The following is a 27,473-nucleotide window of genomic DNA, read 5'->3' as shown; positions in this document are numbered from 1 at the left end:
GATTGGGTGTGGGGGTTGTAGCTCACAATATAGCACCCCATCTTTCCCAACCTGGGGTCCTTGCGATTTGGCTCCCATTCAACATGGCCAATGGTCAGGGTCTATAGGAGTAGTAGTCAAAGCACCTGGAGAGCTCCAGGTTGGGGAAAGCTGTAGCAACGTGTTTTGCTTCTTTGTCAACCCAGATCTCTTCTATGCAAGCAACTCACCTGTATGTCCGCTATTTGGAAGTAACAGACACCTGCTGAATGGCACAATGGCAATTTTAGGCCAGGAGGACCTCTACTTGCAATATGGCATCTGTACCAGCTGTACCTGTATTGGTGCTGAACTGGTGCCTGGAGATGGCAATGAACGCCTATACATTCTCACATCCAGTGTGAGGGCATTAACATACAAAGCTCTCCATGCCTGATGGAGCACCTCTACCTGCAGCAGCCTTCGGTTTTGAAGCCACAACTCCCTCCCACAAGGAGTTTAGACAAGCACTATCCCTACTGACTTTCAGACACCTGGACAAAGCTGCACCCTGAATGCTTCTCAGGTGTTTTACTTAAAAAAAAGAAAGAAATGAATTTAAATTATTGAACGCTTTAAATTTTGGAAGTTAAATGTATGTTTTAAGTTTCGTATATTGCCTAATTATTGTACAGCCGTACCTCAGTCGAAGAACAGTCCTGTTAATGAACGACTCGGGCAATGCACTCCGCAAAACCGCAAGTAGGTGTTTTGGCTAGCGACCTTTGCCCTGGAAGACAAACGGAAGCCGACTGGTGGAAGGGCACCAGCGGCAGAAGGCCTCATTGGGGAAAGCGCGCCTCAGTTTAAGAATGTTTTCAGTGTAAGAACGGGCTTCCAGAATAAATTAAGTTTGTAAACGGAGGTACCACTGCATATTTTATATGTTATTATTATTCACCTACTGAGTAAAAAGTGTGATTTAAATAAACAAATAAATAAATAGTTAGTGTCAAGGAGTGGTTGGGAAAGAAAGAAAGAAAGAAAGAAAGAAAGAAAGAAAGAAAGACCTTTTTCTGGGGTACTAATACCCCTAAACATTTTGCAAATCTTTGTCTATTTACTGTATTTATTTTTCCCAATTTGAACTATAAAATGGTGATTTTCTTGAGTCAAAATGAGAGCACCCCTAAACATTTTTAAGGGGAAAAAGCACTGTATACATGCATGCATGAATACATAGCCAGATAGCTGTTCTCATACTATTCAGCATACTATAGCGACATATCAGAAGTAAAAGAAAAAGTCTGGAGACATGCAGGGGACTAGAAACGTGGATGTCCCTTCTCTGCTACAAAGCAGCAGAAGGGGAACATGGTTCTGCAATGGACATGCCATATGCAGGGGAGGAGTGGTTTATCCCTAACCTGATGGGGGATTGCCAAGGACTGAAGAAACAGCAGTCCACATTCTGAGAGCCATTTTCACCACCAACCGTCTACAGCCTGTCCCTCAGGAAAAGCCTGCAAGCTCCACCCCTCCAGCCTATGGAGAAGTGCTCACAGGAAGCTGTACTGGATCCAACTGAATATTACTAACCCAATCTGTGCTAAGGAACATAGCAATATTAACAGGTAATTTCTGGGGAAGCCTTTGCAATGCCAGTGGTCGACATCAGGATTACACTGTTTCTGGAAGGAAGACAAAGTTATGGCAATCACACGCTATCTGATTTTTCAACCATGACTATTATTTTACATCTTGTCTGAGTATTTCAGGAACATGAAAGTGACAGCAAAATTAATGTCAAAACAAACTGACAGCTCTTGCTGTACTAATGCATTCCATGCTATTGGGAAATTCTGATTCAATCATACCTAGCCTGCTCTGACAGCAAGAAAAACAACTAGAAATGACGTTCTTGAACTTTTTAAGCCGAGAAACAAGAATGCCGCACTATTCCTCTATCCTCAGAAAATCAACCAGATAGCAGATTAAGAGGAATGGTTACAGGCCACCCTCCCTTCTCCCATTTCCCTTTAAAGGGGGCTTTTCCAAATTTCTGATGGAGCCCTCTTTTGGGTTCTTCTATAAGGGCCATTGATAGAAAGATACAGCAGTCATTGGGAGTCCCACCCCAACCCTTTAACTATGGGTATTTCCCTGGTCAAATGGGCTTACGACAAAGGAACCTTCTGTTTTCCATTTCTTTCTTCTTCTTTTTAAATAATTTTTATTGAATGGTTTTATGTTACAAAAAACAATACAGCCATACTACCACTAAATATAATTAAGAAATAAAAATTACATACATCGATATTTAGTTTCTTATTTGTTATTTACCATCTTATTTCCTCCCAAACATTCCATACAACAACACACATATGTGCAGACACCCACACACCCACACCCGCACAGAAAATGATAATAATGAAAGTAAATATTTTTTCCCCTTTTTATCTTCCAAAATCTTTTCTTCAACTTTGACTTCCTGTCAAGTCCCTTTGCATATGTTTTATCTTACATTCGAATGTACACAAAACAATAAACCTTTCTATAAAAATTTTCTAATACATTCTGAAAACATAATAAATCCTTAATTGTAGTCCACCTCCTTTTAGTTCCTTTATCACTCGAATGCTAGCATAGAGTCAAAACCATTATTGTATTTTTGAACATATTTTTTAGAAACATCCCATTTTTCCGCTAATTTTTGCTTTGAGTTTCCTCTGAGTTTACTAGTCAGTTGAGCCGTCTCCACCAATTCCTGTAATTTGATTTGCCTATCTGTTATTTTTGGAGCCTCGTGATCTTTCCATCCCTTGGCCACAAGTATACGAGTCGCTGCGGTTGCATACAAAAATGCCTCTCTTAGATTTTTTGGGATCTCTTTATCTAAAATACTTAATAGAAATGCCTCCGGTTTTTTAGTAAAAGTTATCCCCATCATCTTTTTAAATTCATTGTATATTTTCCCCCCAAAAATCTTAATCTTTCCACACGTCCACAACATGTGGATCATGTCACCGTTATTTCCTCCACATCTCCAACAAGCATTCGCCAAATTTTTATTCGTTCTTTTTATACATTCTGTTTTCCATTTCTGTGGAGTTGGCTTGTAGTAGCAAGTAGCGGTCACTACTGGCAGTCTGAGTCTTTCAGGATTTTTCCAGGCCCGACAGCTTGGAAGCAGTGAATTTCTCTCTACAACGGCAACTTGCAGAGGAACTTAGTGTTAGAAATTTCACTCCTCCGATGCTACATATGTAATTGGTGTAAATCACATGCCTGTCTGAGAAGAGTGTGGGGCAACCTTGGGTCTCTCTCTCTCTCTTTCCCTAACCTACTTCACGGAAGTGTTGTGGAGAAAAAAAATGGGGAGAAGAGAACATGTGTAGCATTCTGAGCTACTCATTGAAAATGTGGGATAAAAATTAAACCAACAACAATACCTCTATGGACAACTTGTGGCTCTCTAGATGTTATTGAGAGCCAGTGTGGTGTAGTGGTTAAGATCAGTAGATTCGTAATCTGGTGAACCGGGTTCGCGTCTCCGCTCCTCTACATGCAGCTGCTGGGTGACCTTGGGCCAGTCACATTTTCTGAAGTCTCTCAGCCCCACTCACCTCACAAAGTGTTTGTTGTGGGGGAGGAAGGGAAAGGAGAATGTTAGCCGCTTTGAGACTCCTTCGGGTAGTGATAAAGAGGGGTATCAAATCCAAACTCTTCTTCTTCTTCTCCTGGACTACAACTCCCATCAAGCTCCAACATGCCAGTCTTGTTGGCTGAGGCCAACAGAGTTGGAGCCAAACAACATCTGGAGACAACAAGTTGCCCAGCCCTGTCGCAGAGGTTAAGCAGCGTCTTAAGTAGGCTACGTCTTAAGTAGGCTATCCTGCCTTCACCAGAAACGGCTGTTGACATGGAATATAGGTTAGAAATCTCACCACAGGATGCTGCTAGCTATCATATATATTGTGTCAGAGAAGAAAAAATTCAACATGGAAAATTGGGTGGGCATGGATAGACTCATGCCTACATAGTTTCCCATTGGAGGGCTTTAAGTCCATAAAGCATGTGTCAAGCTGCCGTACATGGAAACACAGCCCATGTTAAGCATGCAATAGTTCTGTATTTTACACATTAGGAAGGTGGAGTTACTCGCAACACATCCTCGCTTGCATGCCTAGTTATTTTCACAGTTGAAGAATAACAGTATACATCACGATAAATTAGAAATAAAGAATCCAAATTATCCTTGCGCTCGTGTTATTTGTAATACAATCTGGCTCTTTTTCACATTTATATATTAGGAATTGTGCCTTCTGCGGAAAAAGTCACCAATCAAACTCCCTTAAAACAAAAAACAAACAAACAAACCACACAACATAGCCAGGATTAAAAAGAATGGTTTCTATGGCATATGCTAACTATGAAATTCAGTACTCAATTTATAACAATATTTTGTTTGTATTTTCGTCTCCATTCCCACTTCCAAGTGGCAATTTTAGTAATTTGATCAGAAATCCAACACGGAGAACAGTAACTCAGCACAACATTAGTGTCAAACAGCTGAAATGAGATTTTGATTTGCTGGCCCCCTATCCATTACTCACATTACTATAAATCTATTTGATTCAAAGACGTTTGGTGGCAGAGAAGGGTTATAAAATAAGTAAAGGTATGCTGCAGCTTGCACTCACGTCCTTAGTGAAAGTTTCTAAAAGTATAAATGGATACTTCTAAGTGCTGGAGGGCAGGGGAATAAGGGAGGGAGGGAGAGTAATTTTCTTATTCGAGAATTTCCCTATCAACACTGCTTTATTAATTAAGCTTGATTTGTTTGAAGACCACATGTTACTTTGAGCTGAGGTTAGGGAATCCTGTGGCCCTCCATATGCTGTTCGACTCCAGCTCCCATCAGCATAACCAAGGGTCAGGGACAGTAGGAATCCAGCAAATTCTGGCTATGGGTTCCCTACCCACTGACTTAAAATATTATGAGAAATGCCACCAACACTGAAGAGGTCTTTGTTGACTGACAGCCAAGCTGGAAGCTTACATACAAAGTCTCTGCTCAGGTATTTATTTTCTCAGTGGTGCTTGGCAAATGGCTTACTCTTTTTTGTCTGTGTCTGTAAAATCAGCCAACATGAATAAATCCACCCCTTAATTTCACAGACTCTAGAGTACATTCAAGGTCCTAAGGGGCAAAATTTGGGTAAAGGTAAAGGGACCCCTGATCATTAGGTCCAGTCGCAGACGACTCTGGGGTTGCGACGCTCATCTCGCTTTACTGGCCAAGGAAGCTGGCGTACAGCTTCCGGGGTCATGTGGCCAGCATGACTAAGCCACTTCTGGCGAACCAGAGCAGCGCATGGAAACGCCGTTTATCTTCCCACCAGAGCAGTACCTATTTATCTACTTGCACTTTGGCGTGCTTTCGAACTGCTAGGTTGGCAGGAGTAGGGACCGAGCAACGGGAGCTCACCCCGTCGCGGGGATTCAAACCACTGACCTTCTGATCGGCAAGTCCTAGGCTCTGTGGTTTAACCCACAGGGCCACCCACGTCCCTTATTTGGGTACCCCTCCCCAAACTATACTGCCAATTTATGCGCCCTGGAACGGCAAAAATAATGCTGGAACGGCATGGCAAATGGAAAATTCAGAAGATCTCGCTAGACTGAGAGTTCAACACCATATTAATTTCCAGCAACAAAACTGCCCTCTGGCTCAGGTGCAAAAAAGAAGATAGGTGGTAAGTGAAACATATTAAGGAGGGATGATGTAGTGATGATAATTAGCTAGCATGGAGATTAATTAGTTACTTAGAAGAGAAGGTGTCAAAAGACAGCCTTTGTTCGATTACCTTAAGCCAACATCAGTTCTTAACTACATACTCAGCTTCTTTGTTTGCAGCTCAGCTTCAGGTTTCCCAGTTGGCATAAAGGGAGAGATGAGGAACCTTTCACGATCTAGAGATGTCATTCGCTTGGGGCAATCTTCAGTGGGCATGGCCAGAGACAAACGTGACTGGACAACGAAAGTAAATTTTACCTCTGTACATAAAGCTGTTTTCTATAGACACACTCTTCTCTATTTTCCATCCAGAAAAAAAAGAGGCATTATCATGGTACAGAGACACAATTATAAGGAGACAAAGCATGGAGCTGCGGGAGTTCTCCTTCCAGCAGGGAGAAGACACCAAGATCTGCATGTCCTCTGATGACGAGGAAGTGACTGTAAAGATCGGCAGAGACCAGGCGGTCAAGTTCCCTGATCGGCTTGGGGTGAATTCTGCAAAATTCTGCCCAGTGGAAGGGATACATCGCGATAAGATCTGTCAAGTTTGACTGACATTCAGCCGTGCCTTGTTCGTGTGTCAGAAGAAGGAAAAACAGAAAATAAAACGTGTTACTTGACCTTGTCTGCCTTGCCAGCTTCTTGGGGATTCCTACTGACCCTGGGAGGGAGAATTATTAAGTTGGTTTTTGTTCTTAGTTTTACTATGTATTTTGTGTTTTTTATATTGCAATTTTATGTTATGAAGCGCCCTAAGATCAATGGATGAAGGATGGTATATAAATTTAATATATAAGAATAACCAGGCAAAAACATTCTGGGGCAGTGAAGCAAGGCCTGTGAAAGCTGCAGCAACAGTAAGTCCGGTCCAGAAGCAACGGTCAAGATTTAGGCATCCAGAATTAGCAACAAGAATTCCAAGAATGTGTGGCACTTGCAAAGTTGTTTCAAAGAGCTTCCCTCTTTTTTCTTGATGTGCCACCTCTTCTTGAGGTTTATGTAAATTATGTAAACTATGTATGTTCAAATGCGCATCAACCAACTCACTGGAAAACATTTAAATGTATGTACTTTAAGTGCATATTTTTCGTTCTGTGCACACAAAATGCATGCAATGGGATGGATTGGCGGATTGATGGAACGTTAAAGAGATCAAAATTAGCTGCTTAGCACATCCTCCACCCACAGGGTATGCTGCTTTTTCAGCAAAAAATGGCTGCTTGCAGAAACATTTATTTGAACCCAAGGAACTACAGTGGCACCTCAGGTACTTAATTCGTTCTGGAGGTGCGTTCTTAACCTGAAAATGTTCTTAACCTGAGGTACCACTTTAGCTAATGGGGCCTCCCACTGCCGCCACATGATTTCTGTTCTCATCCTGAAGCAAAGTTCTTAACCCAAGGTACTATTTCTGGGTTAGCGGAGTCTGTAACCTGAAGCGTCTGTAACCCAAGGTACCACTGTACACAATCCTGCACAGAGCTCTTCTCTTCTTGACAGTGAATGGAAAAGTTTTCTCACACAGCAGAACCTTCACTCACCCCATCAAATGAAATTATTGATAAGGGGGTGGGAATCCAAAATACACAACAATTACTAACATGGCTCACATCCTAGTATTAAATGCCTTTGTCACAAAGAACTAACTGAAGGCAGCCCCCCCCCCCTTCCAGAGAAACCTGCCCTCAGCAAGTCAAAGCCATAAAGGGAAATCTGATCTTACTCTGTTCATGCAGCAAAACCAAAATCTAGCAACTTCAAATGCATCTGCATCTTGCAAATGTGGTTGTTTATTCATGTTCATTAGAAGTCAATACCAATGCCGATATTTTTAGGTTGCTACCTTCATCCCACCTGTCTCCTCTCTCTAAAGAAGTTCAGCCTCATACCTGACACCGACTGAAAGCCCCGTGCAAATACTAACGATACATTATGATCGTTCCCTCACAGACAAATTCAGAAGCAAGCTCTCAAATCTCTTGGCTTGTTATGCCATGTTAAATACAGATATAAAAAGACAAAGTTGTTTATTTTGAGCTTCTATCATAAGGGAGATTGGGCATAACAGAGTATTTTCATGATTATACAGAATGTGTTATTTCCTTATTTGTTGGATACTTGCAGGCTCTTGACCTGGAGCATAAAATGACTTAATGCTGACTTATAAGCGGTGCTTCTTATAAAGTCGTTTCAACTAAGAATTGCTTGGCAATGTGCAAAGCCAAAAATCCTTTGGGTTCTGTCTTTTACTAGACAGAATCCCCTTTGCAGGCATGCATTAATGCCATGACTTTAATTTTCTAGTCATCCGCTTAGCTTGGGGTGGGGGGTGGGGAGTCTATCAACTCCATTAAGCATGTTTACAAATCCTTTTATGTTCTTTCCCCCTTTTTCACTAGCAACTTCCAGCAGTTTCTGACATATTTTTCAGGGAAACCGTTAATCAAGAAATGTACTAAACACATAGGGCATTCTAACATTGCCACCGACTTTGGTACTGCAGAGGTTTGTATCTGAAGGCACTGTACCCACCACTAAAATTTTCATTTGCAAACAGAAACTTTTGGAAGCTGTTTATTAACTGCAAGCACTGGCAGTCAGGCAAACTATTCCAAGGCTGTCTCTCCCTGGCTCAACGCAGATGCAACACTTCTCAATCTCTGAATCATGATGAATGAGAGATCATGAGCTAACACGCTCCCCACGCCCCTCAAGCTGGGATGCTGTGGTCAGCTGAAACAATAATCAGAATTGGGTTTCAAATGCTGATTTACATCAAACTACAATTAGCATTCGGGACGTGGGTGGTCTAAACCACAGAGACTAGGGCTTGCCGATCAGAAGGTTGGCGGTTCGAATCCCCGCGACGGGGTGAGCTCCCGTTGCTCGGTCCCAGCTCCTGCCCACCTAGCAGTTCAAAAGCACGTCAAAGTGCAAGTAGATAAATAGGTACTACTCCAGTGGGAAGGTAAACGGTGTTTCCTTGTGCTGCTCTGGTTCGCCAGAAGCAGCTTAGTCATGCTGGCCACATGACCCGGAAGCTGTCTGCGGACAAACGCTGGCTCCCTCAGCCTATAGAGTGAGATGAGCACGCAACCCCAGAGTCGTCCGCGACTGGACCTAGCGGTCGGGGTACCTTTACGTTTACAGTTAGCATTCAGCATGGTGAAGATCATACAGGTAGGGAGAGATTCAGACCAGAGAGAAAGGGGAATGCAAGCCCAAGAGGAAAAACCCAAATGAATCCCTTGTGAAGAGACTGAGAATGGTCACATCTGCCCCCAAACCATTAAAGACCTGATGGACACTCACACATTGTGATCTATGCCAACAAAGACTCTGGAACAACCAGTGCTGTCAAGTGCGCATCCTCATGGGGGTTTTTTTCAATGCCAAGAGAAAACCTTTTGCTTCATCCAAGTATTTTTAAACAACTCCTGTAGTTCAGTCCTTTTAGTTTTAAATCTGTTTTTTAAACTTTAGGGTTGTTGTGAACATTTATATATTATATTATATTATATTATATTATATTATATTATATTATATTATATTATATTATATTATATTATATTATTATAATATTAATTACATTACATTACAGTATATTATTTATTTGATCTGTATGCCACCCTTCATCCAAAGATTTCAGGGGGGTTCACAACATAAAATTACAATATAAATAAACACAAAATACCTAATAAGAACAGTGATAAAACAATACCCCCCCCAACCAAACACATTTAAAAGGACATCTGAAGGTCTGGTTGAAGACATGAACACAATTAACTCAGGTTTCTTACTGGTCTTTGTCTGTCTTACCACTTTGTGTATCTTGTCGGCATGGGGAAAGAGAAGACACCCAGCTAAGATGATTTTTCTAGGGACTGCCAGGGTTTTTCAACCCCAGGGTACAGCAGAGAAGCGCATGGCTTTGTATACCACCTGGGAAATCTACAGAAGTGCAATGGTGGTTTCTGTTTATGTAACTATCATGGCGTCGTATCCGGCAATGACCCAAATGACGTTTTAGATAACTAAATGAAACATACGTTGGTTTGCAGGGATAAGTAGAGGAACAACATATCAATTTTGAAATGCATTATTCAGACTGAATTTAACTAAACACAACAAAATGATGCCCCAACAAGCAAGTTAACTACAAGGACTGTGTTAATTAACGGCTTAGTGGAGCATGGCAGTAATTTCATAGCTCTTGCAATTCCCTTTACACTAAAATTCAAAGATGTCTTAAATAATCCAGTTAATTCACTGTGCACTTGATACACTTAAATAAAATGGAACATTATCGCCGCGAATGATGGAAACATGCTTTCAAAGATGGAAGATGCAAGACAGTTCAATGAATGAATCATAAACGTTTTTCCACACCATGTGTTTTACTGACAGAGTGACGGAACACTGACAGCAGAATAGCAGCAGCAGCAGCAGCAACATAAATAAATTTATATATTGCTTAATGCTGCTATGGGCCCTTAAGTGGTTTACAAGGTGCAAAAAGCCACAAATATTTAAATATAAGCACCCATTAATAAAACAGCCAATGTTGCTGTTTAGTCGTTTACACAGGGAATGCCTGTGTAAACAGGTCCGTTTTCCAAAGCCAACAGAATGCCAGTACAGATGGGGCTATCGTACTTCAACAGAGACACCCTCTCCATCGTTCTGTATCTTGTTTGTTTTCAGAACTGTTCAAGCCCACATTGGCTAGGCTCTGAAACTATGCGCTCCCACTATGCATTCTAGTTTCATACAACATTGTTCAATCACAGCTGGGCTCCTGTCTTGCTCTAGTCCATGGACCAACCATGACCTGCCCGATGCATTAGACGTGAACCCCCACTTCAGAGCCCAGTTTGGGTCGGGTGGTTCTCAGGAATGGGGTCCTGCAGAGAGATAGGGGAGTTGGCAGAAAATCGTGCAAGCAGAAACGCCTCCCATGCTTGACAACTCCGGCCCCTTTGTTATTGTTGTTTGCTCCATGTTTTAAAAACACAATATGCTTCCCACCCCCCTTCCGATATTAATATCCCTGTAATCATACACTGCAATCAATGGCAATATCATTAATAAACCATGGAAATGCCGAACAGTGAGAACATTACTCAGTCTAGAGATCCGTCTCTTTTTATTATGACAGGCATACAACTAGTTTTCTTTTCAGTCCTATTTATAAAAGCCCTTATCTTATTAAGTAGTATCACATCTCAAGTTAAAAGCAGTGAGTAAAGGTACGCCACAAGATCTTTTTCTGGGCTCAGCAGTCCTTAAAGTGAGTTGATGAGAGAATGAAAAGGGAGAGATTAAAAATGATGAGTTCAGAGCCTCACAGGAGATAATTTTCATTTAATCTGCTGAAGTGGCACACGCTGCATTCTGCTGCCTTATTGTCATTGCAATCTGAAGGACTATTACCGAAACAACTTTCACCTATGGAAGAGCAAGGCTGCATATGTAGAGCTTCGTTCTTTAATTTGGAACGCAGCACTTACAGGCACTAAGCACACAGTTACGAATTGACTTTGAAGTCCCATTAAAGCAGGCATAGGCAAACTCCGGCCCTCCAGATGTTTGAGACTACAGTTCCCATCATCCCACTGGTCCTGTTAGCTAGGGATGATGGAAATTGTAGTCCCATGCATCTGGAGGGCCGGAGTTTGCCTATGCCTGCATTAAAGCCGATAGGTTTCCAACCGAGGTGCGGGGCTAAGAGAAGCCCATGCAGCTCCCGAATACCTCTGCCACTTTTCCAGAATGATGTACATGGCTTGAAGGCATGGAGCCAGACCTGTCCCTGGCTCAGTTCTTAACTATGAGTGCCTGTGTGACTTCCCAATTGACCTGAATTAATTGTACAACAAGAACACAAAGCAGCCAAGACACATGGCACTTGCCCAGTCTTCACATGTGTGACAGGCTGGGCAGAAATCATGTTGCCCTTCATAAAACAGAGAAAGGAAAGGTGAGACTTCACCACAAGAGCAGCTTTGGTTTCCTGGTTTTTAATTGCCTTTGGATGTTTCCCTGTTGATTTTGATGGTTTTACTGTTGGAACGTTTTTTATTGCTATTGTTTGACAGTTTATTTACCTGGTGATCCAAGGAATTTTACGTAGAAATGTAACGAACATAAAATAAACTACTTAGCAATGGCTTGCAGCACAGTCCTATGCAGGTTTTTGCAGAAATAAGCCCCAGAGTCTGAGGAAACTTGCTACTTAATAATAGTAATAATATTTAGATGTATTAGTCACTTATTACCAAGGTTTCCAAGTGACTTACATAAACATAAACACATTATACCATTAAAAATTCATATAAACCATTAACATTAATACTGCAAACACCTTCACACATGCACAGGGAGACCACCCCACCCCCTGGCATAACAGCCAAGGGGAGTTTTGGCAGCACACTAACGACATAACAAAATCAGCTCAGTAAATAAGAATGCAGAGACGTAGACTTGCATACATATCTAGTCACCAGCTAATGGCATCTGGCAGCTTGGTCACCATGCAGACTAAGCAACAATTCCTCCCGCCAACCACACTTTCTTTTTCATTTATTTGTTTTTTAAAGTACATGTGGGAGCTGGCAACACAAGATTGTAGTACCCTCATTATCTAACAGCAAGTTTCTTGCTTAGGGGCCTAGGCAGCCAGCCCTGCCCCATTCTGGAATGCCATTCCATTCTCTCCTACACACCACTTTCCTTTTCCAACTGATAGTCAACATTTCATAATTAGTGAGCATGCTCATTCCACATTGGGGGGGAGGTTGCCCCCTTTGGTGGATTTTTATTTTTTTTATTTTTTAAGATTGTGCAATACTGGGGTCCCCAGCCCTACCCTAAGTATAGGACTAAAAGGTAAAGGGACCCCTGACCATTAGGTCCAGTCGTGACCGACTCTGAGGTTGCGGAGCTCATCTCGCTTTACTGGCTGAGGGGGCCAGTGTACAGCTTCCGGATCATGTGTCCAGCATGACTAAGCCGTATCTGGCGAACCAGAGCAGCGCACAGAAACACTGTTTACCTTCCCGCCGGAGCGGTACCTATTTATCTTCTTGCACTTTGACGTGCTTTCGAACTGCTAGGTTGGCAGGAGCAGGGACCAAGCAATGGGAGCTCACCCCATTGCGGGGATTCGAACCGCCAACCTTCTGATCAGCTAGTCCTAGGCTCTGTGGTTTAACCCACAGCGCCAGCCGTGTCCCGCCCAAGTATAGGACTATCCCTCCTGTTTATCAGTGGTCCCAGTTTGTCTACAATCCTGTCAGCGCTCACTATCCAAGTTTGCTGTTTAGCAGGACTGATAGCAAGAAAGGGAAATGAAATTCTGGAAAAGTCATATTGAGCAACAGCATCTGCTGTTCTGCACTACACTACACGTTCCGTTACATATGTATATATGTTGACGCTCAGAGCCTCTGGGACTAAATGGAATAAAGATTGCATATGAAACCATGTTCGTTATCTTTATATATTTCCGATCCCTAGAATAAAAACGTGTCTTCGCTTCAAAGACTGTATGCAACATGTATGCAACGATATATTTGCAGCACAACATAATTTTCCAGGCTGGTTTACAGCCTCTGCAGGTTTCACTTCATTACTAGTCAACTTACTTAGTCTCTTAGCAGCCTCAATAGCATCATTTGCAGTGTCAGCCACGAAGAATCTCTGAACTGTGACCCCGTGATCAGCCATCAGTTTCTTACTCTGGTATTCCTGCAGGTTTAGCCATCGTCTAGGGGCCAACTGAACAGCCTACAGAAATGAGATGGGGAGGAGATCACAATGTTCATTATGAGCAGTTCATGCAGCAGTCAACAGAGCTATTAAGCAGCATAGTTGTGGTCACCTGCAACCCGCAATAAACAAGGCTAGGAAATAACTCTTTAAGATTTTTGCATAGAGTACACTGCATGCATGTTTATGAGCAAAATATTCTGCATCTTTAGAAGAAGGCATTTAGATGGCACCAGTGTATGGTACAGTACTTCTTAATTTTATCCAGGTGTGCTCTAGCTTCTGTGAAATAAATTGCATCTTGATGGTTTCCCTCTCCCAAGCTCCCAAAGCACAAAACATCGTTATCAGGTTATTAGATTAGGTTGTTCATGCTTCCATCCAGACAAGTCCCAGTCACAATATTGGGGTTTATTCTTGTGTAACTGTGAGATTTTCAGTCTTAATTTCAGTGCAGTTCTCACCTGAGTTTCAGACTTTCCAAGCATCCCCAAATGAACAGGAAACGTACATTTTTTAAAAAAGGCATCAGGGCCAAACAGGTTCTAAATAAAATCTATATTAAAAAAAATGAGTGCCACTGTGATCTAGCAGATATTTCATCCATATCCACTGATGGATATCTAGTGGCGTACTGGTTAGGGAGCCCTGTGCTGCAATCCTTCATCAGCCATGAATTTGTTACGTGCTCCAAATCTGGCTACTTCTCTCCTCGGCTTCTTCCTATTGTGGCTGAATTGTGCAGAAAGAGAAAAAGAAGATGGGGGGGGGGGGGAGACAGAGCAACCTTTGCATGGAACTGAAGAGGGTTGAATTGGCTGTTAACTTTCTATTTCCTATACAGCTGAAGATCTGCAAATCTAAGAAACGGGCAAGTTGGCCCTCAGTGCCGAACACAATGAACGCTTAAGATCTAGTCTACTATTACAATCTTGTAACAGCATCGTTTCTTCTAGCGCCACAACTATTTCAGATTTTGCTGCTATAATCACTTTCAAGTTGACCTAAAATTAGAACCTGATCAGCTTAAGCAGCTTCTTCAATCCCTATGATCCTGTGCATACTTACTTTAAAAAAATAAAAATTATGCTATTTAAATATTTGTGAGCATGGTTGCATTTTACACTAGTTCAAACCAAAATGCCAAGATTAAATGGTGTCATAGATCTTGAACCATGGTCCCCGGGCCTCATTCCCTTTGCCACTCAGGCATCAGTAAGGCCATATAACCACAACACATTATCATGCTGGGATAGCTCAGTCAGTAGAGCATGAGACTCTTAATCTCAGGGCTGTGGGTTCGAACCCCATGCTAAGCAAAAGATTCCTGCATTGCAGGGGGTTGGACTCAATGACCCACATGGTCCCTTCCAATTCTATGAGGGGCTCTGTGGTGCAAGGGATCAGTATGTCTGTCTGTTAACTAGAAGGTTGGTGGTTCGAACCCACCCAGGGATAGCTGTGGGCAAGATTCCTGCATTGCATGGGGTTGGAAAGGATGACAGCTGGGTTCTCCTCCAACTCTACAGTTCTATGCCCCGGAGGCCAAAATTGTGAACTACACAAACTCAAAACTCCATCCTACCACTGTCTGCTCCACCTGGAAAACCAAACTTCAAGCTACGCCACACATAGCCCAGTGTTCAACATATACTATTTAAGGAATGGGGATCCTGTGGCTCTCCAGATGTTGATCAACTCCCATTTCCATCAGCGCCAACCAGCACGGCCACTGGTCGCCAAAAGTGAGAGCTGTAGTCCCAACAACATTTGGAAGAAGAAGAAGAAGAAGAAGAAGAAGAAGAAGAAGAAGAAGAAGAAGAAGAAGAATAGTAGTAGTAGTAGTAGTAGTAGTAGTAGTTTGGCTTTGATATCCCGCTTTATCACTACCCGAAGGAGTCTCAAAGCGGCTAACCATCTCCTTTCCCTTCCTCCCCCATAACAAATACTCTGTGAGGTGTGTGGGGCTGGGAGACCTCAGAGAAGTGTGACTAGCCCAAGGTCACTCAGCAGCTGCATGTGGAGGAGCAGGGAATCAAACCCGGTTCACCAGATTACGAGTCCACCGCTCTGAAGCACTACACCCTGCACTATATGAAACTGTCTAAGTGGCTAGCTGTCTGAGCAACTTAGAGGTCCTGGACAAGCCTGCCACAAATTCTCACTTGCTTATCCATCCTGAAACCTTGCTAACTCAACATGCAAGGCTAACCCGCATTTTCGTCCCAACGCTGAGTATGCCATTTCTTCCCTTGTACTCTTCCACATGCTTGCGTTATCCGGCATACGGGTGCAACCCTGCAAAGGATTGGCCCCATAATGAGTTACTGACAATCATGTTAGAAGTCAAAGGGCATAAGAACAGCCCTAGTGGATAAGGCCAGAGGCCCATCAAGTTAATCATCCTGTCTTCACAGAGACCTATGGGAAACCTACAAGAAGGACCCAAGTACAACAGAGCTCTCTAAATTTGTGATGCCCAGTACAGTGGCTCCTCGGGTTAAGAACTTAATTCATTCTGGAGGTCCGTACTTACCGTATTTTTCCTTCTATAACACGCAGATTTTTTTCTTCTAAAAAGGAAGGGGAAATGTCTGTGCGTGTTATAGAGCAAATGTGTGGTCCCTGGAGCCGAAAAAGCATGCAAAAATCAAATCGCAGTGCTGCACGCTGCACGGAGAAGCGAAACCTGAAAAGAGGAAGCGGCTGCTTTCCTGCATTCTGCCTCAGGGTCTTACTGCCCACCCCCCCTCTGTTTCGTTGCTGTGTTTGCTGAAACGGAACAAAGAGCAGGGAAAGCCCCTCCCCTCCAGGCAAGCTCCGGTGCTGCTGGGGGGGAGGGAGAGAGAGGGGGGAAGGGAGAGAAAGAGGGGGAGGGGGAGGGGGAGGGAGAGAGAGAGGGGGGAGGGAGAGAGAGAGAAGGAGGGAGGGAGGGAGGGAGGGAGAGAGAGAGAGAGGGAGAGGGAGAGGGAGAGGGAGAGAGAGAGAGAGAGAGAGAGAGAGAGAGAGATGGCTGGCTTGGGTGGGGGAAAACTTTTGCCTTTCTTTCCTCCCTCCCGTTAAATCCCTCTCCTGCATTCTTAGCCAGCTGCTTCTCTGCACACCCCTCTAATGTCCCTTCTTTGTTTTTCCTTCGCTCCCCACTTAAAATGTGGTTACAAAGCATGGATCCTCAGGATCTTTGCATTGGGTCACCCCAAATTCACCATCAGATCACATAGCATGTCCATGGCTACAGCCTGCCCCCCAAAAATCAGGCACCCACTGTTGCCTGGGGCTGCAATGGTGCAAAAATGTGGTTAAAAAGCATGGATCCACAGGGATTCTCAGGATCCTTGCATTGGGTCACCCCAAATTCACCATCAGATCACATAGCATGTCCATGGCTACAGCCTGCCCCCCCCCCCCAAATCACATACCCACTGTTGCCTGGGGCTGCAATGGTGCAAAAACGTGGTTACAAACCATGGATCCACATGGATCCTCAGGATCTTTGCATTGGGTCAGCCCAAATTCACCATCAGAGCACATAGCATGTCCATGGCTACAGCCTGCCCCCCAAAAATCACGCACCCACTGTTGCCTGGGGCTGCAATGGTGCAAAAACGTGGTTACAAACCATGGATGCACAGGGATTCTCAGGATTTTTGCAGTGGGTCAGCCCAAATTCACCATCAGATCACATGTCTGTGGCCACAGCATGAAGCACAAAAATTATACATCCACTGTTTCATTCAGAATGTTTTTTCCCTTGTTTTCCTCCTCTAAAAACAATGTGCGTGTTATGGTCAGGTGCGTGTTATAGAGCGAAAAATACGGTAACCTGAAACTGTTCTTAACCTGAAGCAGCACTTTAGCTAATGGGGCCTCCTGCTGCCGCCGTGCCGCCAGAGCACAATTTCTGTTCTCATCCTGAAGCAAAGTTCTTAACCTGAAGTAATATTTCTGGGTTAGCGGAGTCTGTAACCTGAAGCGTATGTAACCCGAGGTACCACTGTAACTGGTATTCAGAGGCGTGCTGCCTCCAACCATAACCAGTCCTCCATCCATTTGTCCATTCCTCTTTTAAACCCATACAAGTTGGCGACCATCGTTGCCTCCCACGGGAGCCAGCATCATAAGGGTGTCATATGACCATGTAAAAGTATTTCCTTTGGTCTGCCCCACATCTTTCAGCAGTCAGCTTCATGGGCTGCCCTAAGTTAAGTTCTAGTATTTTGAGAGAGGGAGGAAAATCTCACTGTAAATAGCAATGAGAAGTCAACCTAAGCAACTGTAGTACTACCCAGCTGTGTGGTAATTACATTCTATGTCCTGTGGAAGACATCCTCCTTATGGAGAGATGAGCTGTGCCCCTCTGGCAGCTAACCTGCTAGAATCAAACAGCTGTTCATCAAGCAAAAAACCACTATTGGTCCACCAGCTGAGACAAAACAGACACATAGGAATTATTTATTAGATTAATACTGCAATGTGTTTATATCTATCATCTATCTATCTATCCTATCATCTATCTATCTATCTATCTATCTATCTATCATCTATCATCTATCTATCATCTATCTATCTATCTATCTATCTATCTATCTATCTATCTATCATCTATCTATCTATCTATCTATCATCTATCTATCTATATCTCTATCTATATCTATCATCTATCTATTATCTATCTATCATCTATCTATCTATCTATCATCTATCTATCATCTATCATCTATCATCTATCTATCTATCTATCTATCTATCTATCTATCATCTATCTATTATCTATCTATATCTATCTATCTATCATCTATCTATCTATCTATCATCTATCTATCTATCATCTATTTCCACACTCACACACACAGTGGAGAAGCGGGTTCTTCCTTAACAGCTTTGCATTACAGGGGGAAAAAGTAATTATCTCACAGCTATATACGTATATGGCTTGCATGCAATATTAAAGCCTTATATCAAAAGCAGCCGCCCATCTGCTGCTGCCTCTACTTTACGACTGTACATCATGGACCACGACCATCAAAACATGCAAGTTTTGTGGGATGCAATAAATAGGCAGCACCACAAAAAAGTGAATAACACAAAACAGTAAGAACTTCCCTTGCAATAAACTGGTGTTTAAAGAGCATATTTGGAGATTTATTTATTTATTCAATCTACACAGGAGGGCTGGAGCTGCAACGAAAAGCTTTGTTATGTGCAAGGAACGCTGTATGAGAGAGAGAGCTTTACAAACTCTCAAATGCCTGGGAATGCTACACAGAGTGAATCCTCCATGGAGGGAGCACTTTATGGCCCAGCTGGAATGTACCCAGCTCAGCTTATTCAAGCAAGTGATGAACAAGCCTCGAACTTGCCTTTTGTGTCCTCAGCGCACCACAATTCAACATTTCCAAAAATGTTCCTCTTTAGCCGGGCTGTTGGTTGACTGACATTCAATGCCCTTTAAAAATGTCCCCGGGGGGGGGGGGATTGGCTTACTCTTGTTTTTAATTTTGATTATGTATTTTGTGTTTTTATATTGTGGTTTTATCCTGTGAGCTGCCCTGAGACCTGCGGGTATAGAGTGGTATACTACTACTAATAATAATTAATTAATTAATTAGTTTCCCAGGCTAATTGACCATCGTTTCTTATGCCCCAATCAGGAAACTTCTGGTTACCAGGTTCAGAGCATGCCAGGATCTTAAGCCAACTCCAAACCATGGTTTATGATCTTGGCTCATTCTTGTCTTACTAGCTGTAGTCTCCCTAGCTTGGACGTAAATGGAACTATGGTTCATTAAGTCAAGAAACACTGAATCACAACACATGAGGTTTCCAGCAAATGGTACCCAAGAAGCATTGCAGCCTCCAACTGTGGAGCCAGAGCATAGCCATCATGGCTAGTAGCTAATCCTAGCCCTCTGCTCCATGAATATCCTTAACCCTCTTTTAAGAGTTTGTGGCCATCTCTGATAGGTGCAGGTTCCATGGTTAAACTATGTGCTGTGTGACAAAGTACAGTGATGTCTCGGGTTAAGAACTTAATTCGATCTGGAGGTCCGTTCTTAACCTGAAACTGTTCTTAACTTGAGGTACCACTTTAGCTAATGGGGCCTCCCGCTGCCACCGAACAATTTCTGTTCTCAACCTGAGGTAAAGTTCTTAACCCGAGGTACTATTTCTGGGTTAGCAGAGTCTGTAACCTGAAGCATCTGTAACCTGAGGTACCACTGTACTTTTTTTTCTTTGTCCTGAATCTTCCAACATTCAGCTTCAATGGAGTTACAAGAGTACTAGCACTATGAGAGAGTGTAAAAAAACCCCACAACTTTTCTCTATCCAACATTATAAACTTCTAACATGTCACCCACAACTTTTCTCTAAGCTAAAAAGTCCCAAATGAGATGCCTCAATTGGCTCTTGGTTGCAGAACCTGACAAAGACAGGCTGTGATGCTAACTTCAAAATGACCCAGAGATATACAGACTTTGGCTTGCCTTGGGCTGCCCAAAAATCCTAATGAGCTTCCAAGGCTCAGAACCATTCTGAGATGCATCCTCCCAACAGGAAGAGGTCTGGACCTTTTCCATATCCTGCTATTCTTACAAGATGCCTCTGTTGCCTCCACAGCGCAGTTCAAACCAGCCCCAGTCCAATGCTGAAGCTCGAAGCTAAGGAAGAAAGTGGGGGGAAACTGACCCTGGCTTTGGGTTTTTTATTTCAAAGACAGCTTCAGAGGCCCAACGCATCTCAGAACAGGCTACATACTGATTCCCAAGACTGAGGCTGGAAAGATGCATCCTCGTCTATGAAGTTGACATTCACTTGCAAGGCGCTCGTAGGGCTTCCTGGATGCAGTTCCTCACAGACAAACTCTCCTTAAGCCTTGAGGGCTTTTAGATGCAAAGATGGGAATCAACACTCAGGAGAAATTGAGTTCAGGCATTTCCCCAGAGGCAGGCAGCCCACCTCTCAATAGAAGAGGAAGCCTTTGACCAAAGGAAGGCATGTGGCTTAAATGACAGTCAGTGGTACCTCGGGTTACATAGGCTTCAGGTTACATACGCTTCAGGTTACAGACTCTGCTAACCCAGAAATATTACCTTAGGTTAAGTACTTTGCTTCAGGATGAGAACAGAAATCATGCTCTGGTGGCACGGCAGGAACAGGAGGCCCCATTAGCTAAAGTGGTGTTTCAGCTTAAGAACAGTTTCAGGTAAAGAACGGACCTCCGGAACGAATTAAGTACTTAACCCGAGGTACCACTGTAATAGGCAGTTGCTGTCTAGTTAACAGAGAGCCCTTGTTGATGGGTTGGGGAAGGCCTCTCAAACCCTCCAACAGCAATTTGCAAACCTGGTGAGAGTCACAAACCAGCTTATTTAGGTTCAGAAACTCCCGGCTGCCATCTTAAAGGCAAGAATAATATGTGTAAGATAAAAAAAAAAAGCAATGCACATTTTTACTATGATTTTCCTTTCTTTTCTGTTTTTTGCCCTTTAGATGATGGCTCAGCATGCGCAATATTTCCCAAATACAGGCTGAAAATGACATTTGCTGAAGCTCTCGCAAACTAAGTTATTTCCTTTCCGCCCCACTCTGGGTAAAGAAGCGCAGCTTGGCTTTGTGCATGGGCCCGTGCATGGGAGCCTGCCAACGTCCCCCCTCCGCGTACAACCGCTTTGAGCGAACGCCAGGCTCTGCGCTGCAGTAGGGGAATGGAGTTGCACAGATGCTTAGAGCTGTCAGAGGTGACCTTGAGGCTCTCAGCCAAGTTCGCTGCACAGTTAGCTGGGGTTTGTGACAGGCTCTTTGTTTGCCTCTGCAACTAAGGAGCAGCAGGAACGAGGACCTCTGGGGGCAACTAACAAATGGGGCTGGAGGAGCAAGATGCATTTGAGGCAGCGGTAGAAGAGAATGCATCGCTTAACCTCAAGTCACTCAAGGTCTTGTGCGCTGGGGGGGACAAAGGAAGCAAAAAAGAAAGGTCCGCTTTGAAAATCTCATCTCCCTCTCTATAAAAACTCCAACACTAAATGAACATGATGGGATTGCAATAAAATGGGAGGGAATGAAGGGAACAGATAATCAGCTTTTTAGCCTTTCACTACAATCATACAGGTCAGTTTTGGCATTCTGCTCGCTCGGGTTTCTGCAGGCGCCTTTCCACGCCTGTATTTGTCTTGTTTTGTAACCTTTTAAAGATCATGACTGCTGCCCAATTTCTGTTCATTTAGAAACGTTCATGAGTCCTGGAAAAAGCTTTCTAAAACAGAGACCAGCTTTTCCCAACCTGGTGCACTCCAGATGTTTTGAACTACAGTTCCCACTGACTGTGTTGGCTGGGGCTGTTGAGAGCTATACAGTGGTACCTCGGGTTACAGACGCTTCAGGTTACAGACTCTTCTAACCCAGAAATAGTACCTCAGGTTAAGAACTTTGCTTCAGGATGAGAACAGAAATTGCGCGGTGGCAGCAGGAGGCCCCATTAGCTAAAGTGGTGCTTCGGGTTAAGAACAGTTTCAGGTTAAGAACAGACCTCCAGAACGAATTAAGTACTTAACCCAAGGTGCCACTATAGTCCAAAAATGTCTGGACGGCACCAGGCTGAAGGTTGACACTGGCCATTACGATTAATGTCACAGATGTAAAAGCACCATGCACATCTTCAATGTCATTAAAACACCACAGGAATATATTTAAATTATTCTTGCATTGCAGTGGGTTGGACTAGATGACACTTGGGGTCCCTTCCAACTCTACAATCCTACAATTCAATGAAAACATCTTGCAAAATATTAAACCTATGAAACCTTAAAATGAGCTATGGAGAACCTGTGGCCCTAATCAGGTAACCAGGTCTCCTCATTTGGGTCATAATGTGGCTTGCGCTAAACCACACCAACCTGACACCGCAGGACTTCAGGCTCAGGGTATGGAAAGTTCAAATTCAAAAATTTGAACTTTTGAAATTCCTTTTGAAATTCAAAAGGAAGAACCAGGAGAGTCTCTCCAAATTCTTTCCAGCTACCAGAATCAGTAACTTTTTGACATTTTTCTTGTCACCAAAGCTGTCAAAGTGGCCCTCCAGAGGGTGGGATAATCCGGATCCGGCCTCTGGCAGGATTCCATTTCTCGGCCCTGCCTTAAAAGCATCTCAAACAAGAAGTTAGCAACTATTTCTGCATGGTGAATGTCGCTTTTTATGCTTTTATTGGTTGGGAGCCGGCTCTATTGTTTATACTGTGCTGCAAATCACTTTGAGACACTTTTGCGAGTAACACTATTGATAAATATAAATGATCATAGGTCCTTTAAACATTTTAAGTTACAATTCAATAAACATGAAAACTTTTCAGTTTGTAAGAAGTTGTGCTAGGGACTTCCCATGTTCACTCAATGTTGGGAAATTAAATCTATGAAAGTCTATGCCCTTAACATATGCATTTTTAGGCAGTATTTCTGTGATATCCAATCCTGTGGTTAGTTCCACTACCTTGGTGCTGTGTGGCTTGCAAGTGACAGGGTGGCAATCCCAGATATGTCTACTCTCTGAATCAGACAAACAAGAGTCTATGCAAATGAAATTCCCATTCCAGGTTCAGTGCCGAACTGAAAAGTGATACCATCCACAGCAAAACATCATAAGGTGTCTTCTTTTTGAGCCAATTAAGTGAGGGAATGAACACAATGGAGACTAACATTGTGCTAGTGCCAGAACGATGTCACCCAAGAAGTGAGCTGTTGTGATGCCTCAACCGCAGCCCTCCCTAGGATACAGGTGAGGAGAAAAACAAGCAGTGCTGCTTGGGGCAGAGGGTCCCTCTGTACCTTCCACAGAATAGGGCAAGCTCCAATAACAGCCACATGCCCTTTTCACAACAGAAGCAAACACTTGCAGAATCAGACAAGGGCCTTTTAAGACAGAACTTCTTCCAAGACGCAGGACCAAGTACAATATAATCCTCATAAGACTTCAGGTTGTCTCAACTCTCCACTGAGAGAACATCTCTCCATAGCAGAGGTAGGGGAGACTCACTGGAAGCTGCCCAGGGTCCTGATTTCTTTCACCTCCGCTTAAAGAGACCTGACCAGGCTTTGCCTCTGACCTTACCTTCTTCACTCTAAAGCTACTGAAATATCAGGACAACTAAAAAATAAATAAATGCATTGCGTCATGTAGGCAATAAGTCCTTGTTTCATCACCAAATAGGACATAGGATAAATCAGAATAGCTGATTAGAAGACAACAGGTGAAAGCTATTTTGGAAGGTAAAATATTATGTACAAATCTGGATGTGAGCCATTTGGCCATTACATTCAAGAAATATATACTCTTGTCAAAGCCCACAGCTATAGTACTTTCTCCTTTCACAGATTTTCATTTAGTCATTGGCCAAGTTCTTAATATATGCTCAGAACAAACAAGTGCACGCTCATGTTCACAATGAACAAACTTTGCAAGTTAGTGCTAGGCATAGGATTCTGGGAGAGAATAAACCCAAAAGGCAGGTACAATGGAGGGTACCATTGGTATTCCTGCTGGCACTCCTGCCCCCCCCCCACTTGCCAGGGAAAGGATGAGAGAAACCACTGAGGGGGTGCATAGAAGCAAGGGATTTGATGTGTTTGCCATTTTCCTAATCCTGATTATTGGTTCAGCTAAGTTACCACAGTTCCTCATATATTCTCTGCCTCCCTACCTGCCCCCCCAAAAAAGAATTGGGATTATGTCTTAATCCGATGCAAACTTTGGAGAGCAACCCCATCATTGAACACCGTAATATTTGAAGAATTCTTAAGGTCACTTTTCTCTTTTGCAATGCACATGTTGAGCTTGTTACAGGATCACAAAATAAACTAGTTTTCCTTTTATTACTTACCAGTAAAACAATTATATCACCTTTCTGCATAGAGCTCCCATGCCCATTTACAATAGAATCTTACAGCAAGTTTAGCAAGTTGAAACATTTACTTGGAAGTAAGGCAGGCAACTAATCTTGAGAATGACAGTATAAAGAAATCATCAGAAGTCTTAGCACATTGTCAATTGAAAGACAGAAACACACACGCCAGGCGTTCTTATTTATCAACATTTCCCTTTGTGGACCATAAAAAACATTCCAATCGTCAAGCAAACACTTTCCATCCTGAATTTCAACTGAGACAGGATTTCAATCAGGATTTTTCACAATACACAAACTCCTTGTGATAAATGAACTACCGGTGAAGATGAATGAATGCAGCCTACCCCTGCATACAACAGTCATTGATTATCTGTACACTTTGGAAATCGCTGGAAATTGACTGTGTATTAAAAGCTCTGCAGAGCTAAAGAAAACATGTTTAAAAGTTACATTACAAGCTTCAGAGAAATAGAACCTCTCTCTGAAGAGAAGAAAAATATCCCTCCTATGAAGAACAGCTATCCAAATGGTTTACATTGCGGTTTTCACATCTCATCGGAGCAAGTAATATTAAAGGATTTTTATTTTATTTTTAAAAAGTGGGTGAAATATTTAGGAAAGCACAAAAATGATTTACCATACCTTGAATGTGAGGGAGAAAGCTCACTATTTTGTCACCCGGCTGTTTCAAATGGGCACTGCAAATCTGATTTTCTTTCTTTTCCAGATATATTTTATTAAATGTTCAGAACTTTCACATATACCGGTACATTCTAATACATAATACATTTTTCTTTTGTTTTGTCGAATTCCCATCCCATTTTCAATGGTGTTTCCTTATTTCTCCCCCTTGATGCACCCTAACTTCTCTCTCTGATATCAAAACAATACTACACTAATGCAAACCTGATCTTCAATGTAGATCTTCTTGGCGCTCAAAATACTACTATAGACATCTGTTCGGTCACTGCAGGACAAGGATGTTGGACTAGGTGGGACACTGGCCTAATCCAGGAGGTCCTACTTATGATCTTATGAGCCAGTGTGGCCAAAGCATCTTGCCGTCCCCTCCAAAAAAACCCCACCTTTTAAAAGATATTGATGGTCTCTCATAATCAAAGGATCAACGAATCATCATCTAAGGGCACATTCCAGCATGGTAAAAAGATATTGATGGTCTCTCATAATCAAAGGATCAACGAATCATCATCTAAGGGCACATTCCAGCATGGTAAAAAGCATGTGAGAAGGTTGTGGAGCAAAGCTGGTTAGAGGGTGTGGCTTTCATAGAGGGGTGTGGCCTAGCAATGTGTGTGGCCTGAGAAAAAGCTCTAGGGTTGGGTACAGGATTCCAGACAGCCAAATTTAGCCACAGTGCCTGAGGACTCCATACACCTGATCCAGGCAAACAGCTTTCCACTTGTTTATATTGAGTAATCCAGGCATAGGCAAACTCTGGCCCTCTAGATGTTTTGGAACTACAATTCCCACCATCCCTAGCTAACAGGGCCAGTGGTCAGGGATGGGAATTGTAGTCTCAAGACATCTGGAGGGCCGGAGTTTGCCTAGCAATGTATATCTGAAGGAGCGTCTCCACCCCCCACCGTTCTACCCGGACACTGAGGTCCAGCACCTTCTGGTGGTTCCCTCATTGCAAGAAGCCATGTTACAGAGAACCAGGCAGAGGGCCTTCTTGGTAGTGGCACCTGCCCTGTGGAACGCCCTCCCTTCAGATGTCAAAGAGAAAAACAACTACCAGACTTTTAGAAGACATCTGAAGACAGCCCTGTTTAGGGAAGCTTTTAATGTGTGATGCATTACTGTATTTTAAAATTTTGTTGAAAGCCGCCCAAAGTGGCTGGGGAAGCCCAGCCAGATGAGTGGGGTATAAATTATTGATTGATTGATTGATTGATTGATTACCTATGCCCCGATTAATCTCACAGCAGTATGTTTGTGTAAATCAGTGCGCAGGAAACATACATAGCTAAGCATGGCCCACGCTACAAATGTGCCAGATATTTGCAAAGACCACGAACCAACCTTCCTCGTATGTCGCACGCATGAGAGCTGTAAAATAACTTTCACATTTGAAAAGAAGCCCTACATATCTCAGACCATCCCTCTGGCAGCGTAGCCCCCTGGAGACTTACTAAACAGGCTGCTTTCATTTGGCAGGGAATCAAAGCAGCATGTGAATCCAGCTTTTGCATCAGGTACCTGCCAGCTGTACTACTCATTCTGACAATCCCTTCCTGCCACTGTGTGCTGCTGTCAAGAACCTCTATGTCCCTTGCAGCATTATGCCAGAGGTAGCCATGCAGTCTGGCCTGGCCATGACAGATGGACAGCAGGGGAAACCAGGGTTCGAACAAGGTTCATTGGATGTCACCTGAGATTTACTTACAAGAGAGCAATGTGTGTCTGTCTGTGATATATATATATATATATATATATATATATGCATTTCCATTTCATTCAAAACAGAGGACACCATCTTCTCACAGTGTGTTTTTATTTTAAAAACATTACGCTTAGAATTGATCTTTTGCTTCTAAGTAGAAAATTCTAATAATAATAATGTACATAATAATGTACATAAATATTTAAAGGGCTATGTGGTGTATTTGGTTTTTTTGCACAAAGATGTGGTGATTTTTATTTTATTTTTGCCGCTTTACTGCTTAGTTAGAACTGTGTGATTCATAGAAAGGCAGGATATAAATATTTAAAATGAGATAAATGTTAGGAAAGTCACTTAAATAACACAGATGGGAGTCCAGAGAGAAAAGTCCTGGTAACACTTTACTGAGAAAACTGAGCCAAAAAAGGAGTATAATTCAAAGAGAAAGGAACATTTTGTCTCAGGCCTTGTACACAAGCTATGAGATGTTCAACCAAACATACAGCAACATATCTACCCATCTCCCTCTTGGCTAGTTGACTGTAACACTAACAAAATTAACCCTTAGGTTATGCACAGAATGATCCCTGCTGTTGTACTTCCAACAATTAATAAAAAGAGCTTTGCTGGATCACCACAAAGG

The 27,473-nt window shown here is 42.8% G+C and overlaps 1 protein-coding gene across 2 annotated transcripts in view; it reads right to left on the bottom strand.

Moving 5' to 3' along the window:
* The window catches only part of SUCLG2 (succinate-CoA ligase GDP-forming subunit beta), a 233,391-nt gene that overhangs the window by 160,351 nt on the left and 45,567 nt on the right, over positions 1-27,473 (bottom strand). For both annotated transcript variants that reach the window (XR_014560610.1, XM_083724827.1), the window contains exon 2: positions 13,408-13,549. Coding sequence is in view for 1 of the 2 variants with exons in the window: in XM_083724827.1 (XP_083580953.1) it covers positions 13,408-13,549 (142 nt within the window). In the remaining variant the exon portion in view is untranslated. The remainder of the gene's footprint in view (positions 1-13,407; positions 13,550-27,473) is intronic.

Source organism: Podarcis gaigeae, assembly GCF_964106915.1.
Source record: "Podarcis gaigeae genome assembly, chromosome: 2".
NCBI classification, from domain to species: Eukaryota; Metazoa; Chordata; class Lepidosauria; order Squamata; family Lacertidae; genus Podarcis; species Podarcis gaigeae.
This window is presented reverse-complemented; position numbering and strand designations above follow the sequence as displayed.